At 49.7% G+C, this 15693-nt stretch overlaps 1 protein-coding gene across 1 annotated transcript; it reads left to right on the top strand.

Annotated features, from left to right (window-relative positions):
- The first annotated feature begins 92 nt into the window (after positions 1-92).
- fads6 (fatty acid desaturase 6) lies at positions 93-15257 on the top strand. The gene is made up of 2 exons (XM_043689136.1): positions 93-273; positions 14554-15257. The coding sequence occupies exons 1-2, from the start codon at positions 181-183 to the stop codon at positions 14920-14922; spliced, it is 462 nt and encodes a 153-aa protein (XP_043545071.1). The 5' UTR covers positions 93-180; the 3' UTR covers positions 14923-15257.
- Positions 15258-15693: the final 436 nt, after the last annotated feature.

Raw genomic sequence — 15693 nt, 5'->3', positions numbered from 1 at the left:
CTGAGGAGCTGAGAGTTGGGGGAGAGAAGAGTGGGAGAGGGGAGAGTGAAGGGAGGGGAGAAGAATCCAGGTTGGGTTCCGACTGGGGAACCACGTCTGTCCCGGCAGAGACTCATCAGCTCAGTCTGACAGCCAGCTCGTGTTTTCATCAGGTACCACCTACAGAGGGTGAGAGTGTAAATGATCAGGATGTTAACTAGGAGCTGTAATCACTGGGATCGGTCAGCTGGAATATCGTGGGGCTCAGTGGTTCCTGATTGGTTTATTGTGAAGGTGAGTATGAAGAAAACGCTGAAGGGTTTTAATGGAGATGAAAACACTTGGAGGTTTAAGGTGGGGATTGCAGAGTTTGTGGTCCCTGATTGGACAATGCAGGGCCTTTCACAGAGACAGCCTGGAGGGTGTGGGCCTGAGGTGGGTGACAGTATCAGGGAAGTTTGAAGCTGTTATACAGGTAAATGCTCTGAAAGGGTTAATACTGAAGACTGCATTAAGCTCCACCCAATATCATGATGTTATAAGGAGTTGGGGGTGGGGAAAGACAGACATCTTTGGATGTCAAAGGGGACAGACCTGTTATTCTGCCTTAATAACAACATTTCTCTCACCATACTCCTGCCTGGCTGCTATCATGCAAGAAACAACATCTTGCTGAAGACAAGAGCCTCCTCCTATTCAGTCCTCCTGGTGGTTTTCCTCTGTGCCTATAAACTAAGTAGCCACAGAAATGTAGGAAAGTCCCAGTAAACAGCACACATATACAACCTGATTGTATTCCAGTTTAATATGGTGTAAGGCAAGGCAACTAGCAATATTAGCAAGAAATAGCCGGAGAATTAACATTGCTTGCTAGGTTTATTTTCAGTGATGAGCCACTGTGAGTAGTGGCACTATGGACAATTTGGAAAAAATCGTTTTTGAAGAGACAAGATTCCTTCCAAGCTGGACACTAAATCACAAGCTGAACAAGGATATATACAATTGTAATCAGTGGGGCTGATAACATTATAGCACATCAATACATTATAGAAAGCATGGGAGTGGGGGGGTATAATTTATAAGGTAATGGTTCTGAAAGGTTAATGTTGTAGATAGCTCCACCCAATCAGATGATGTCATTAAGAACTGGGTGGGTAAAGGTGGAACATCTTTGAAAGGTTGAAGAGGATAGACCTCATGGCTGCAGTTACACTGTCTAAGATGCAAATATACCTTTCAACTGACTGCTATCGTACAATAACCCACACAGTGTTTAAGACAACAGACCCCTCTCACTTCCTCTGCCACCCAAAACCAAGTGCACCATCAGACCCAGTCAGGGCAAGAGAATGTGTCAGCTCACTCCCCCAACCATCAGCTGCTTTGCCACAACACACAACAGAGGCCATGGCGGGGATTTGCAAAGAGGTATCTGAATCTCTGTGGACCAGGAGCTGCCGCAGGAGGTGTAAAACCCTGTGTCCACACCTCACCTCCCTTCAAGGCCCCAAAGGATCCCTCCACATCCGGCAGAGATTTTCCTGTACATCCGCCCATCTCATCTACTGCGTCCGTTGCTCTCGATGTGGTCTCCTCTACATCGGGGAGACAGAACACCAACTTGCAGAGTGGTTCAGGAAATATCTCCGGGACACACATACACACCCAACAACCCCACCATCCTGTGGCTGACCACTTTAACTCCCCCTCCCACTCCATCATACATGGATGTCCTGGGTCTCCTCCACCGCCAAACCCTAGCCACCCAACGCCTGAAGGAAGAACACCCCATCTTCCACCTTGGGACCATTCGACCACACGGCATCAACATCGACTTCACCAGTTTCCAAATCTCCCCTCCCCCCGCCACATCCCAAATCCAACCCTCCAAAACTGCCCTCTTGTACTGTCCTACCTGTCCATCTTCCTTCTCATCTCTCCACTCCATGCTCCCTACCGACCTATTACAATTACCGAGGAGAAAGTGGGGACTGCAGATGCTGGAGATCAGAGCTGAAAATGTGTTGCTGGAAAAGCGCAGCAGGTCAGACAGCATCCAAGGAGCAGGAGAATCGACATTTCGGGCATGAGCCCTTCTTCAGGGCATGACCTCATGCCCGAAATGTCGATTCTCCTGCTCCTTGGATGCTGTCTGACCTGCTGCGCTTTTCCAGCAACACATTTTCAGCGATTACAATTACTCCCCACCTGCATCCACCTATCACCTTGTCAACTATTTTGCACCCCAGCCCCACCCCCACCCTCCTATTTAGCTCTCAGCCCCTTTCCCCCTCCATATTCGGCTTATGCCCAAAACGTTAACTCTCCTGCTCCCCAGGTGCTACCACCCTTTTCGAATAGGGGCCACTGTGGGTCAGTGTTAGCACAGGGTGATGGGTCAGCACAAATTAGTATGAGTTTTCAAGGCGCTGACATGAACTGATTGGGAGGATGGTTGGAAGTGCATTGGATAGTTGTGCCTAAAGGCAACAATTTTCTGGATGATGGTTTCAGAAGGCGACGAACTGAGCTACAGGGGGTTGGTGATGCCCTGGATATGTAGCTGGAAACACTCTTAATGTCAGCTATGGCATCAAGGGTGTCAGGTGTCTGGTTCAGCCTGGGCAGATTCCAGGGAGACAGATGGAGTCAGTTATTAGGGAGTGGGACCTGAAAATAATGGCTTTGCTCTTTCCCAATAGTTAATTGGATCAAATTCCCACTCATCCAGGATTGGATTTTGGATAGGCAGTCCAAATAATAGAGACAGTAAGGGAATCTGAAGAGGTCATGGTAAAGGAAAGTATATACATGGAAATTTGATGGATTTTCCGATGGTGTCTCCAAGGACCAACATGTAAATGAGAAGCAGAAGGAGATTGAAGGGAGTTTTTTGGGGCACACCTGCAGAGAGAACTTGGAGGACTGGGAGAAACCAGCACTAGCGATGCCCTGAGTCCAATTAAATTGGTGAGAATGGAATCAGACAAGTTCGCCCAACCACACCATACTGGAGAGGGGATGCTGTGGGACGATGGAGAGAAATCAAAAGGGACCAGGAGGGAATGCTTACCCTTATCCCAGTCACAGGGGAGGTCATAGAATCATAGAGTCATACAGCAAGAAATGACACTCTTCAGTCCAATCAGTCCATGCCGAACATAATCCCAGACTAAGTTAGTCCCACCTGCCTGCTCCTAGCCCATATCCCATCGCTTGGAATCCTGGGCAGGAAGAGTCCAAAGGAGCCGAGGATGAGAGAGAAAGCAGTCCACCTGTTGATGAGAGAATGGTCATGATACCTGAAAGGGCAGAAGGGAATGAGGATTTAATTTGAGAGTTGGGAGAGGTGAAGGATGACAGGAAATGCAGAGGAAGAGTGAAGATCAGACAAGGAAGGACTGAAGAGACTGAAATATGACTTAGTGATAGAGACAGACTGACCCTGCCATTGTGAACAGGGGAAGGATGGTGCATGGAAAAGGTAGGAATCATGTCTTGATATTTTTGTGTCTTTTAAAAACTCTGGTCTGAAGGAGAAAGAGATGTTATAAATAAACCAGGATTTATCAGGATGGCTGTGTAATTTCACAACATGAACTTTGATTGTGGACATATTATGAACTTGTTTTCTTGTGACTAAGGTTCCTACAATATGCAGGTGATCAGGAAGCAAGGGGTTGGTTCTCCACTAACTGAGCAGGTTGGAACTGGAAACAAAGTACAGAGGCTCAGACAGAGAAAGACACCAAAGTAGGCGCTATTGTTCTTCCCAGCAGAAGCTGTCTGATCTCTGCAGTAAAAGACTAGGTTTAAACTTGAAGAAAACTAGCTACCTCTTCTGCAACAACTGCCATGAGCTAACTGTTGAATTGATAAACCTGAGACAGTTTTCCGACAAACCAGAAGCTTCCAAAGTTAATTCAACACCTGGCTAGCTGAAGATCATCTCAATATCCGAATTGGAATCAAAGATCTTTGAACTGACTTTGCAGAAATTCTCTTTACCTCCGCCATTTATTTCCCTATTTGTTAGTCTGTCTGCATGTGTGTAAGGGGAGGGTGGTTTACAAAACCATTACAGTTTTTAGTAACTGGTGTTACATGCCTATGGCTTATTTCTGTTTACTTGTGGCTATAGTTTAATTACTGACAATGAATAATAATTTTTGTTTAATACTGAAACCTGGTCCATACTGTCTGTCAGCTTAGTCTAAAAGTCTGATAAATTGGGATACTGTGCATACCTTAAAAAAAAAGTTTGCAATGACTCCAAGAATGGTGAGGACACACTCCCTCAGTGGGTTACAACACAAAGAAAAATCTTCAGTCAATGGTCAAAGCATGTCAGACCTCGCAGGAGACTGGCAACTGCAGGAGAGATAGGAACGTGCTGGAGAAGGAGAGTGAGAGACTTCAAAGCTGAGAACTCATGGTGTGATGGTCAGGAGGAAGAGTCGCAGGTCAAGACTGTGCTGGTGCGTGAGCTGGTGGTTACAGGCTCCATGACTAGAGTTAAAATCCCTGGTGGGTAAAAGAAAACATTTTAAAAAGGTACAGTAGTACACCCTGGGGAAATGAAAAGTAAGGAAAGCTCAGAACAACTGTTTGCCTGTAGCACCATGAGACACAGCTACAGTTAGATGTTGGAACAAATGCAGGCCATTCAGCCCCTTGAGTCTAGTCAGTGAGATCGTGGTTGACCTGATAATCCCTATAACCTCGATTTCCTACTCTGATTAAAGATCTGTTGATCGTAGCCTTGGACATATGTAGAAATCATTAGAGGCAATGTCGAGAGTCATAGAGTCCTACAGCACGGAGGGAGACAGGCCCTTTGGTCCAGTCTGGTCCATGCCGACCAACATGTCATCCACGCTAACCCCATTTCCCTGCACTCGGCCCATATCCTTCTAATCCTTTCCTATCCATGTATTTGTTTAAATCTTTTTAAAATGTTGTTAATGTACCCGCCTCAACCACTTCTGCTGGCAGCTCATTCCATATGCGTACCACCCTCTGTGTAAAAAGGTTGCCCCTCAGGTTTCCTTCTATTCTTTCCCCTCTAACCTTAAACTGATGCCCTCTAGTCCTCAATTCCCCAACCCTGGGAAAAAAACTGAGTGCATTCACCCCGTCCATGCTTTTCATGATCGTATACACCTCTATAAGATCCCCCTTAGTTTCCTACACTAAAGAAAGAAGTCCTCGCTTGTCCAACCGCTCCCTATAACTCAGACCCGTGAGTCCTGGCAACATCCCTGTAAATTTCTTCTGCACTCTTTCCAGTTTAATAACATCCTTCCAATAGCAAGGTGACCGAAACTGAACACAATACTCCAAGTACGGCCTCATCAACTGCAACTAAACTTCCCAACATCTATACTCAAGCTCTGACTGATGAAGGCCAGTGTGCCAAAAGCCTTTTTCCCTGTCCTGTCTACCTCTGACTCCATTTTCAGAGAACTGTGCACCTGAGAACCCGGGTCTCAGGCGCTGTGAGGCAGCAGTGCTAACCACTGTGCCACCGTGCCACCCACAAAGTCCTGATCAAAGTCCTGCTGTATTTTCTGACAACCTTCCTCACTGTCCATGCTTTCTCCTGTTTCAGTGTCATCAGCAAACTTACTAATCAGGCCTTGTACATTCTCACCCAAATCATTGATATAGATAACAAACAGCAGTGGGCCCAGCACTGAGCCCTGAGGCATTCCACCAGTCACAGGCCTCCAGTCTGACAGCATCCTTCCACTAGTTAAACTGATGTCACAAACCAGGGACATTGCAAAGCCAGAGTTAAAGTAACAAAAGGGTAAATTGGGAGCTGCAAGTATCCCAGGTCTAATGGATGAAGAAAACTGGGAGATTTTACAATGGCTGTTGAAAAGGTGGGAGATCCTTCATCAAAGAAGGGAAGCATTTATTTAAAACATAGGGAAGAGCAATAATCAAGGAAAAGGCCAAGACAGAAATGGGCTCATAATTAAAGCCACAGACTGTGTGAATCAGGTGGAAAAATACACGGAAGAAATGGAATTAATCTGCAAAAGCTGTGAATAGCAGGAGTCATTTAGTAAATTGTGTTTGAAGTGGACATTGTTTATTGATGCTGCAGGTAGCAGGAATCATTCAGTAAAACTGTTAAGGAAATGGGAATCATTCGTTAAGGCTGTAAACAGTGGGATTCATCCAGTGGAACTGCAGAAAATACAGGAAATCCCTTTTGGATAGCAGCTGTTCTATAAGTGCAAAATGAAAGCTTCTATAAAGTACAGAAAACTCAATGATTACTTTAAGAAGACAGAACTGAAATAATAATATTGGGAAGATTTAACTTCTGTGATTAATCAAGTATTTCACAATGTTGGACATCTCAAAGAAAACAATCCTTAGGATTACAGAATAACATCCAAACTATAAACTAACTAAGAAGCTAATCAAGGGTGGCACAGTGGCTCAGTGGTTAGCACTGCTGCCTCACAGTGCCAGGGAGCCTGGTTTGTTCTGAGCTTTGGGTGACTGTCAATGTGGAGTTTGGGTTCTCCCTGTGTCTGTGTGGGTTTCCTCCGGGTGATCTGGTTTCCTCCCACAGTCCAAAGATGTGCAGGTCAGGGTGGATTGGCCATGCTAAATTGCCCCATAGTGTCCAGGGCTGTGTGGGTTAGGTGCATTAGTCATGGGAAATGTAGGGTAGGGGAATGGGTCTGGGTAGGATATTCTCCAGAGGGTCGATGTGGACCTATTGGGACAAATGGCCTGTTTCTAGACTGTAGAGATTCTATGAAATAAAAGTCAGTATTCTTTGAAATATGATTGAGAGTGTAGCTGATGGTGTTACCAAAAGGTAAAAGAAACAACAGATCCTTTTAACTAAGTCTTGAAACCCCTTGACAAATTACTTTAACCTCAGAACAGATAAAGTTCTCAAAATAGCACAAATTATTATGAGTTTAGCATCCAGGGAAATTTGTGGAAAATTTCATTGATAATCTCGACAGGTGAGTGATTTAAAATCCCAGTTCGTAAGAGACACAATAGTTGTCAGGATTGCTTTGACTCTACAGAAAGCCATTTAGATTAGATTCTCTACCACATGAAAACAGGCCCTTTGGCCCAACAAGTCCACATCAACCCTCTGAAGCGTAACCCACCCAGACCCATTCCCCTACCCTATATTTACCCCTGACTGGTGCACCTAACACTATGGACAATTTCAGCATGGCCAATTCACCTGAGCTGCACATCTTTGGATCGTGGGAGGAAAACCACAAACATGGGGAGGATGTACAAATTCCACACAGCCTGTCACCCAAGATGGGAATCGAACCTGGGTCCTTGATATTATAAGGCAGCAGTGCTAGCCACTGAGCCACCACGCTGCTCTAATGGCAATGGTGAGTGGTGCAGAAGTCTGGAAGTAACACAGAATGGAAGATCAAACTTGGAACAGGATATCAGAATCCATTCAGATGTCATGTCGCGGCTGTGCAAAATATTAGTCAGGCCACGTTTACAATACTGCATACAAATCTGGTTGCTCTGCAATGGGAAGGATGTTGTTAAACTAGGAAGGGTACAGAAACAATTAACAAGGATGTTACCGGGACTGGAATGTTTGAGTTAAAAGGAGAGGCTGGATAGGCTGGGGCACTTTCCCTGGAGCGTCGGATACTTATAGAAGCGTGACCTTATAGAGGTTTATAAAATCATGAGGGGCATGGATAGGATGAAAGCCTATAGTCTTTTCTCCAGGGATGAGGAATTGAAAACTAGAGGGCATAGGTTTAAGGTGAGAGGGGAAAGATTTAAAAGGGACCTAAGGGGCAACTTTGTTCACACAGAGGATGGTGAGTGTATGGAATGAGCTGCCAGAGTAATTGGTGGAGTCTGGTACAATTACAGCATTGAAATGGCATCTTTTAATGGGTATTTGAATAGGAAGGGTTTGTAGGGATATGGGCTAAATGCTGGCAAATGGGACTAGATTAATTTAGGATATCTGGTCGGGCGTGGGCAAGTTGGACCAAAGGGTCTGTTTCTGTATAATTCTATGAATCTGTGACTCTATGCTGTGTGTGGGATCCTGCTATGTGCCACATTTCCTACATGATAACAGTGGGTAAAGTTTAAAAAGGATTCACTGGCTATAAAATGCTTGGGGTGTTCTGAGGTTATTACAGGTGCTACATAGATGCAGCAAGTCTTTCTTCAGTTGTGAGGCTTCTCATTAATTTCCTGCTGTCTGGGTGATAGTTGCTGATGGTGAGAGATAAAGAAACTGCAGATGCTGAAACCCAAGGTAGACAAGCAGGGTGAGGCAGAGGCGGGGCTAGGGGGAGAGGAGGGGAGCCATTAGGAGACAAGAACGAGAGGGGCAACACAGCTAACCCAACTGGGTGAAACGCCTCCAAATAACTGGAGGGAGAGAGAGGAAGTTGTGAGTGATTGGAGACAGAGAGATAAGTGAACTGAGACAACAGGTAAAGAAATTAGTCATGAAAGATACAGTATAGTTAAGGGGATATTTTGCAGGAGCCAGAAATGTTACATTTCAGTGAGGTATAAAGATGGCTTCTTCATGGTTAACAAAGGAAGTTAAAGGTTGTATCAAATTGAGAGGAAAGGTGTATCATTCCACAAAGATGCAGCAGGTCAGAAGATAAGGGAAAGGAATGAATGACTAAAGGTTTAAGAATTAAAAGTCCATCTGGTTCACTAATGTCCTTTAGGGAAGGAAACAGCCTTGGTCTGGTCTACATGTGACTCCAGACCCACAGCAATGTGGTTGATTCTTAATTCCCTTCTTGGGATGGACAATGGATGCTGGCCTAGCCAGTGATGTCAGCATCCTGTGAAGGATTAAGTAGAAAAAAAGAAGGGAAATATTAGGACTTGAGTGAAAACTAGCTAGAAATGTGAAAACAGATAGTAAAGTTTCTACAGGTATTTAAAGTGAACATTGTAAGTAAAGCAGTCCCTGGGAAGTAAACAATGGAACATGGGGAATAAAATAACATATTTTGCATGTGTCTTTGCTATACAGGATACAAAAACATCTCAGAAATAGTTGTGGATCTGGAAATCTAAGACAGGGAGAACTAGGAACAATTACATCACTAGAAAGAGGGTCTGAGAACAAACAGCAGACTGGTTCACTGGCCCTGATGAACACTGGGGCCTGAAAAGATGTGGTGCAAAACTGTCCCCTTCTTCATGTAACTCTTCAAAGTTCACGAGGTTCTGGAAAGTTCCTGAATGGGCAAGAATTTGGGAAATCAAGTGCAACATTGGCCACTTTGGCAGGAAGATTAGATAAAGAGGCAGCATGTTATTTAAATGGAGAGAGATTTCAGAGCTCTCTGAAACAGAGGGATCTGGGTGTTATGGTCCATGAATCACAAGGATTTAGTGTGAAGATGCAGTAAGTGATGAGGAAGGCTAATGGGATGTTGTCACTCACTGCAAGGGAAATGGAATATTAAAATCAGGGAAGTTTTGCTCCAATTGTAAAGGTGATTGTTAATGTTGTATAGAAATATTGTGTACAGTTTAGGTCTCCTTATTGAAGACAGGATATAAATGCATTAGAAGTAGGTTAAAGAAGGTTCACAGGACTGATAACTGGGGTTAGAGAGGCTCTCTAACTGGGAAACAACAGACATTGGAGTTTAGAAGAATGAGGATGGTCTGATTGAGACATGTATAAGTCTGAGGAGACTTGATGTATTCTGTTCAGAATGAGTTCCCTTGTGAGAGAGTCTAGAACGAAGGGGAACGTTTCAAAGTAAAGGAACACCCATTGAAGACAGAGACGAAGGAACTTCCTTTTTCTCTCAGAGGGTTGTGAGTCTTTGTAACGCTGCTCCCCAGAGAACGGTGGAATATTTGTAAGATAGAGGTAAACAGATTCTTAACTAATGGGGGAATCACAAGTTACTGAACACCAAGCAGGAGGTTCGTTTTGAGGTTGCAGTCAAGACTGCGATTTGATCCAATGTGGGAGCAGGCTCGAGGGGCTGAATGGCCTCTTCCTGTTCCGGATGTGTATGATCGTGCTTAGGATTCTGTACCAGCATTGTGTCGTTGCCAAAGAGCTGAAAATGTTCATTTCCTCTGCTTCAATAGAGTTACTTTATAGTCTAACTTTTAACAGCCTCGTGCCCATCTCCTGTTAGTTCTGTTGGTAAATTAACTAATAAATGTAAAATATTTAGAATTCAAAGCTAGTCTCAGTAACAATGGCAATGATTGATTGTCATAAACCCATCTGACTCACTCATGTCCTTTAGGGAAGGAAATCTGCCGTCCTTACCTACTCCAGCCTACATGACTCCAGACTCACAGTAACATGGCTAACTCTATCCTGATATCTGAAATGGCCCAGTAAATCACCCAGTTCAAGGACAATAATGGAAGGGTAACAAATGGTAGCCATGCCTGTGACACCCAGATCCCATGAATTGAATTTCTTTTTATAAGAGCCTTGGGCACCTCCCGGATCATGGCTAAAATAACTGGTTGTCATAAGTGGGCAAGAGAAGAGGCTGTCTTCTGGTTGTTTGGCAATGGAGGCATCGTCATGGAGCCCTGAGTCTCCCTGGGCGCCATGTGTGTGCTCCAGGTCTGCCTGCATGGGCTATGGGTGCACCCTGTGTCTCTCTCTGTGGGGGATGGGTACACCCTGTGTCGCTCCCTCTGTGGGGGATGGGTGCCCCATGTGTCTCTCCCTCAGTGGGCTATGGGTGCTCCCTGTGTCTCCCTCTGTGGGCGATGGGTGCTCCCTGTGTCTCTCTCTGTGGGGGATGGGTGCTCCCTGTGTCTCTCCCTGTAGGGGATGGGTGCTCCCTGTGTCTCTCTCTGTGGGGGATGGGTGCTCCCTGTGTCTCTCTCTGTGGGGGATGGGTGCACCACATGTCTCCCTCTGTGGGGGATGGGTGCTCCCTGTGTCTCCCTCTGTGGGGGATGGTTGCTCACTGTCTCTCCCTCTGTGGGGGATGGGTGCTCCCTGTGTCTCCCTCTGTGTGGGATGGGTGATCCCTGAATCTCTGTGGAGGATGGGTACTCCCTGTGTCTCTCCCTCAGTGGGCTATGGGTGCTCCCTGTGTCTCCCTCTGTGGGCGATGGATGCTCCCTGTGTCTCCCTCTGTGGGGGATGGGTGCTCCCTGTGTCTCTCTCTGTGTGGGATGGGTGCACCCCGTGTCTCCCTCTGTGGGGGATGGGTGCTCCCTGAATCTCTCTCTGTGCGATGGGTGCTCCCTGAATCTCTGTGGAGGATGGGTGCTCCCTGTGTCTCTCCCTCAGTGGGCTATGGGTGCTCCCTGTGTCTCCCTCTGTGGGCGATGGGTGCTCCCTGTGTCTCCCTCTGTGGGGGTTGGGTGCTCCCTGTGTCTCCCTCTGTGTGGGATGGGTGCTCCCTGAATCTCTGTGGAGGATGGGTGCTCCCTGTGTCTCTCCCTCAGTGGGCTATGGGTGCTCCCTGTGTCTCCCTCTGTGGGCGTGGCTCCCTCTGTAGGGGATGGGTGCTCCCTGTGTCTCTCGCTGTGCGGGATGGGTGCACCCTGTGTCTCTCCCTCTGTGGGGGATGGGTGCTCCCGGTGTCTCCCTCTGTGGAGGATGGGTGCTCCCTGTGTCTCTCCCTCAGTGGGCTATGGGTGCTCCCTGTGTCTCCCTCTGTGTGGGATGGGTGCACCCCGTGTCGCCCTCTGTGGGGGATGGGTGCTCCCCGTGTCTCTCCCTGTAGGTGATGGATGCTCCCTGTGGCTCCCTCTGTAGGGGATGTGTGTTCCCTGTGTCTCCCTCTGTGGGGGATGGGTGCACCCTGTGTCTCTCTCTGTGGGGGATGGGTGCATTCCGTGTCTCCCTCTGTGGGGGATGGGTGCACCCCATGTCTCCCTCTGTGGGGGATGGGTGCCCCCTGTGTCTCCTTCAGTGGGGGATGGGTGCCCCCTGTGTCTCCCTCTGTGAAGGATGGGTGCACCCTGTGTCTCTCCCTCTCTGGGGGATGGGTGCTCCCTGTGTCTCCCTCTGTGGGGGATGGGTGCTCCCTGAATCTCTCTCTGTGCGATGGGTACTCCCGGTCTCTCCCTCTGTGGGGGATGGGTGCCCCGTGTCTCCCTCTGTGGGGGATGGGTGCCCCTGTGTCTCCCTCTGTGGCGGGTGGGTGCCCCCGTGTCACCCTCTGTCAGGGATGGGTGCTCCCTGTGTCTCTCCCTCAGTGGGCTATGGGTGCTCCCTGTGTCTCCCTCTGTGGGGGATGGGTGCTCCCCGTGTCTCTCCCTCTAGGGGATGGATGCTCCCTGTGGCTCCCTCTGTAGGGGATGGGTGCTCCCTGTGTCTCTCCCTCTGTGGGGGATAGGTGCTCCCTGTGTCTGTCGCTGTGCGGGATGGGTGCACCCTGTGTCTCTCCCTCTGTGGGGGATGGGTGCTCCCGGTGTCTCCCTCCGTTGGGGATGGGTGCTCCCTGTGTCTCTCCCTCTGTGGGGGATGGGTGCTCCCTGTGTCTCTCTCTGTGCGGGATGGGTGCACCCTGTGTCTCTCCCTGTGTGGGGGATGGGTGCTCCCTGCGTCTCTCCCTCTGTGGGGGATGGGTGCCCCCGTGTCTTCCTCAGTGGGCTATGGGTGCTCCCTGTGTCTCTCTCTGTGGGGGATGGGTGCTCCCTGTGTCTCTCTCTGTGGGGGATGGGTGCACCCCGTGTCTTCCTCTGTGGGGGATGGGTGCTCCCTGTGTCTCCCTCAGTGAGGGATGGTTGCTCACTGTCTCTCCCTCTGTGGGGGATGGGTGCTCCCTGTGTCTCCCTCTGTGTGGGATGGGTGCACCCGTGTCTCCCTCTGTGGGGGATGGGTGCTCCCTGAATCTCTCTCTGTGCGATGGGTGCCCCTGTGTCTCCCTCTGTGGGGGTTGGGTGCTCCCGTGTCTTCCTCTGTGGGGGATGGGTGCTCCCTGTGTCTCTCCCTCAGTGGGCTATGGGTGCTCCCTGTGTCTCCCTCTGTGGGCGATGGGTGCTCCCTGTGTCTCTCTCTGTGGGGGATGGGTGCTCCCCGTGTCTCTCCCTGTAGGGGATGGGTGCTCCCTCTGGCTCCCTCTGTAGGGGATGGGTGCTCCCTGTGTCTCTCTCTGTGGGGAATGGGTGCACCCCGTGTCTCCCTCTGTGGGGGATGGGTGCACCCCATGTCTCCGTCTGTGGGGGATGGGTGCTCCCTGTGTCTCTCTCTCTGTGGGGGATGGGTGCACCCCGTGTCTCCCTCTGTGGGGGATGGGTGCCCCCTGTGTCTCCCTCAGTGGGGGATGTGTGCACCCCGTGTCTCCCTCTGTGGGGGATGCGTGCTGCCTGTGTCTCTCTCTGTGGGGGATGGGTGCACCCCGTGTCTCCCTCTGTGGGGGATGTGTGCACCCTGTGCCACCCTCTGTGGGGGATGGCTGCTCCCTGTGCCTCCCACAGTGGGGGATGGATGCTCCGCGTGTCTCACTCTGTGGGGGATGGGTGCTCCCCGTGTCTCCCCCTGTGGTGGATGGGTGCTCCCTGTGTCTCCCTCAGTGGGCGATGGGTGCTCCCTGTGACTCCCTCTGTGGGGGATTGGTGCACCCCGTGTCTCCCTCTGTGGGGAATGGGTGCCCCCTATGTCTCCCTCAGTGGCGGATGGGTGCCCCCTGTGTCTCCCTCTGTGAAGGATGGGTGCACCCTGTGTCTCTCCCTCCGTGGGGGATGGGTGCTCCCTGTGTCTCTCTCTGTGGGGGATGGCTGCTCCCTGTGCCTCACTCCGTGGGGGATGGGTGCTCCCCGTGTCTCCCCCTGTGGTGGATGGGTGCTCCCTGTGTCTCCCTCAGTGGGGGGTGGATGCTCCCTGTGTCTCCCTGAGTAGGGGATGGGTTCTCCCTGTGTCTCCCTCAGTGGGGGATGGGTGCTCCCTGTGACTCCCTCTGTGGGGGATTGGTGCACCCCGTGCCTCCCTCTGTGGGGAATGGGTGCACCCCGTGTCTCCCTCTGTGGGGAATGGGTGCTCCCTGTGTCTCTCTCTCTGTAGGCGATAGGTGCTCCCTGTGTCTCCCTCTGTAGGCGATAGGTGCTCCCTGTGTCTCCCTCTGTGGGGGATGGGGGCTCCCGGTGTCTCCCTCTGTGGGGGATTGGTGCTCCCTGTGTCTCTCCCTCAGTGGGGGATGGGTGTGCCCCGTGTCTCCCTCTGACTGGGTGCTTGTTGGCAGTGTTGGCGAGGGTGATGGTGTGGTGGGGCAAGCACTCAGTGCCCTTATAGCCCCGCCCAATCCGTGACCAGCTGACTCCCAACCTGGGAGTTGGCTCAGGGCCATGGCACGGCCTGATGAGCTGGGGGCAGTGAGTGTCACATGGCTGTGGTGGAAGTTATTCTCCATCTCTTGGAGCTGAAATGGATGGAAGGTTAGAGGGAGGTGGAGATGATTACTTTGGGATATGGTAGACCGAGGGCAACCATGTCATTCGTAGTGTGTGCAAGGGGCTGGTGGGTCACAGGTTGGAGATTTCGGGAGAGAGATGTCAGGGGATGTGAGAAAGAACATTGTTTGACTGCAAGTGACCTTGGATTCTCTTGTTTTTAAGAGTGGGGCAACTGGAGACATTGGATACTCTGAAGAGAGACAGCACGGGGTAATGGGATTGACGGTCACTGTACAGAGAGCTCACAGTGATTCAGATTCCTGTGCTGACATTACTTTGCGAGAGCTGGGTGGGGGTACTGAATGGGAGTTGGGAAGATTGACTGCAGCTCCTGTTTATCATGCAGGGTTCGTGCTCCTGCAGTCGGAACGCTGGCTGCCGCTCTGTCTGGGAATCCTGCTCCTGGGCACAGCTCACACCATCGTCTCGGTGAAAGGGAGTCACTTGGCTAGTCACAGCTCGCTCAGCCAATCCCGCTCCTGGAACAAGCTGTGGGCCGTGCTGTTTATCGAGGTAAGGCAAGCTGTGTGATTAAAACAGACAACGAGGAGCCACCCCTAACATAGTAACAGGAGGAGGCCATTCAGTCCCTCAAGTCAGCTCCACTACTCAAGTAGAGTGAGAAAAAACTGCAGATGCTGGAATCCATAAGGAGACAAACAGGAACCTGGTAAAACACAGCAAGTACGGCAGCTGCCTGGCTTCCTGGACAGCCTCCTGTTCCGCTACTCAGTTAGAATGATACTGATTCCTCACTTAACTCCATCCAGCTGCCTGCTATCCCTGATAATCCAATTGGGTGATCAGGAAAATTCTCTGAAGATTGACTGCAAAACCTGTTGGGCACTCATTCTCTCTAACTCTTCTAAGATATGAGCAAACCCAATTCATTTCATCATTACCATGGTTTAGTGGTTAGCACTGCTGCCTCACAGCGCCAGTGACCTGGGTTCGATCCCCACCTCGGGCGACTGACTGTGTGGAGTTTGCACGTTCTCCTCGTGTCTGCGTGGGTTTCCTCCGGGTGCTCCGGTTTCCTCCCACAGTCCAAAGATGTGCAGGTCAGGTGGCCATACTAAATTGCCCGTAGTGTTCAGGGATGAATAGGTTAGGTGCATTGTAGAGTCATAGAGATGTACAGCACTGAAACAGACTCTTCAGTCCAACTTGTCCATGCCGACCAGATATCCCAACCCAATCTAGTCCCACCTGCCAGCACCCGGCCCATATCCCTCCAAACTCTTCCTATTCATATACCCATCCAAATGCCTCTTAAATGTTGCAATTGTACCAGCCTCCACC

This window comes from Chiloscyllium plagiosum, chromosome 4 (genome assembly GCF_004010195.1).
Source record: "Chiloscyllium plagiosum isolate BGI_BamShark_2017 chromosome 4, ASM401019v2, whole genome shotgun sequence".
Lineage (NCBI taxonomy): Eukaryota > Metazoa > Chordata > Chondrichthyes > Orectolobiformes > Hemiscylliidae > Chiloscyllium > Chiloscyllium plagiosum.
Note: the sequence above shows the minus strand (reverse complement) of the source record. Positions and strands in the feature narration are given on the sequence as shown.

Excerpts from the sequence above, each read along its gene's own strand:
- fads6 (XM_043689136.1), top strand. The coding sequence starts at position 181 with ATGATCAGGATGTTAACTAGGAGCTGTAATCACTGGGATCGGTCAGCT. Across the intron at positions 274-14,553 it reads CTGATTGGTTTATTGTGAAG|AGTGGGGCAACTGGAGACAT; the intron begins GTGAGTATGAAG and ends CTTGTTTTTAAG.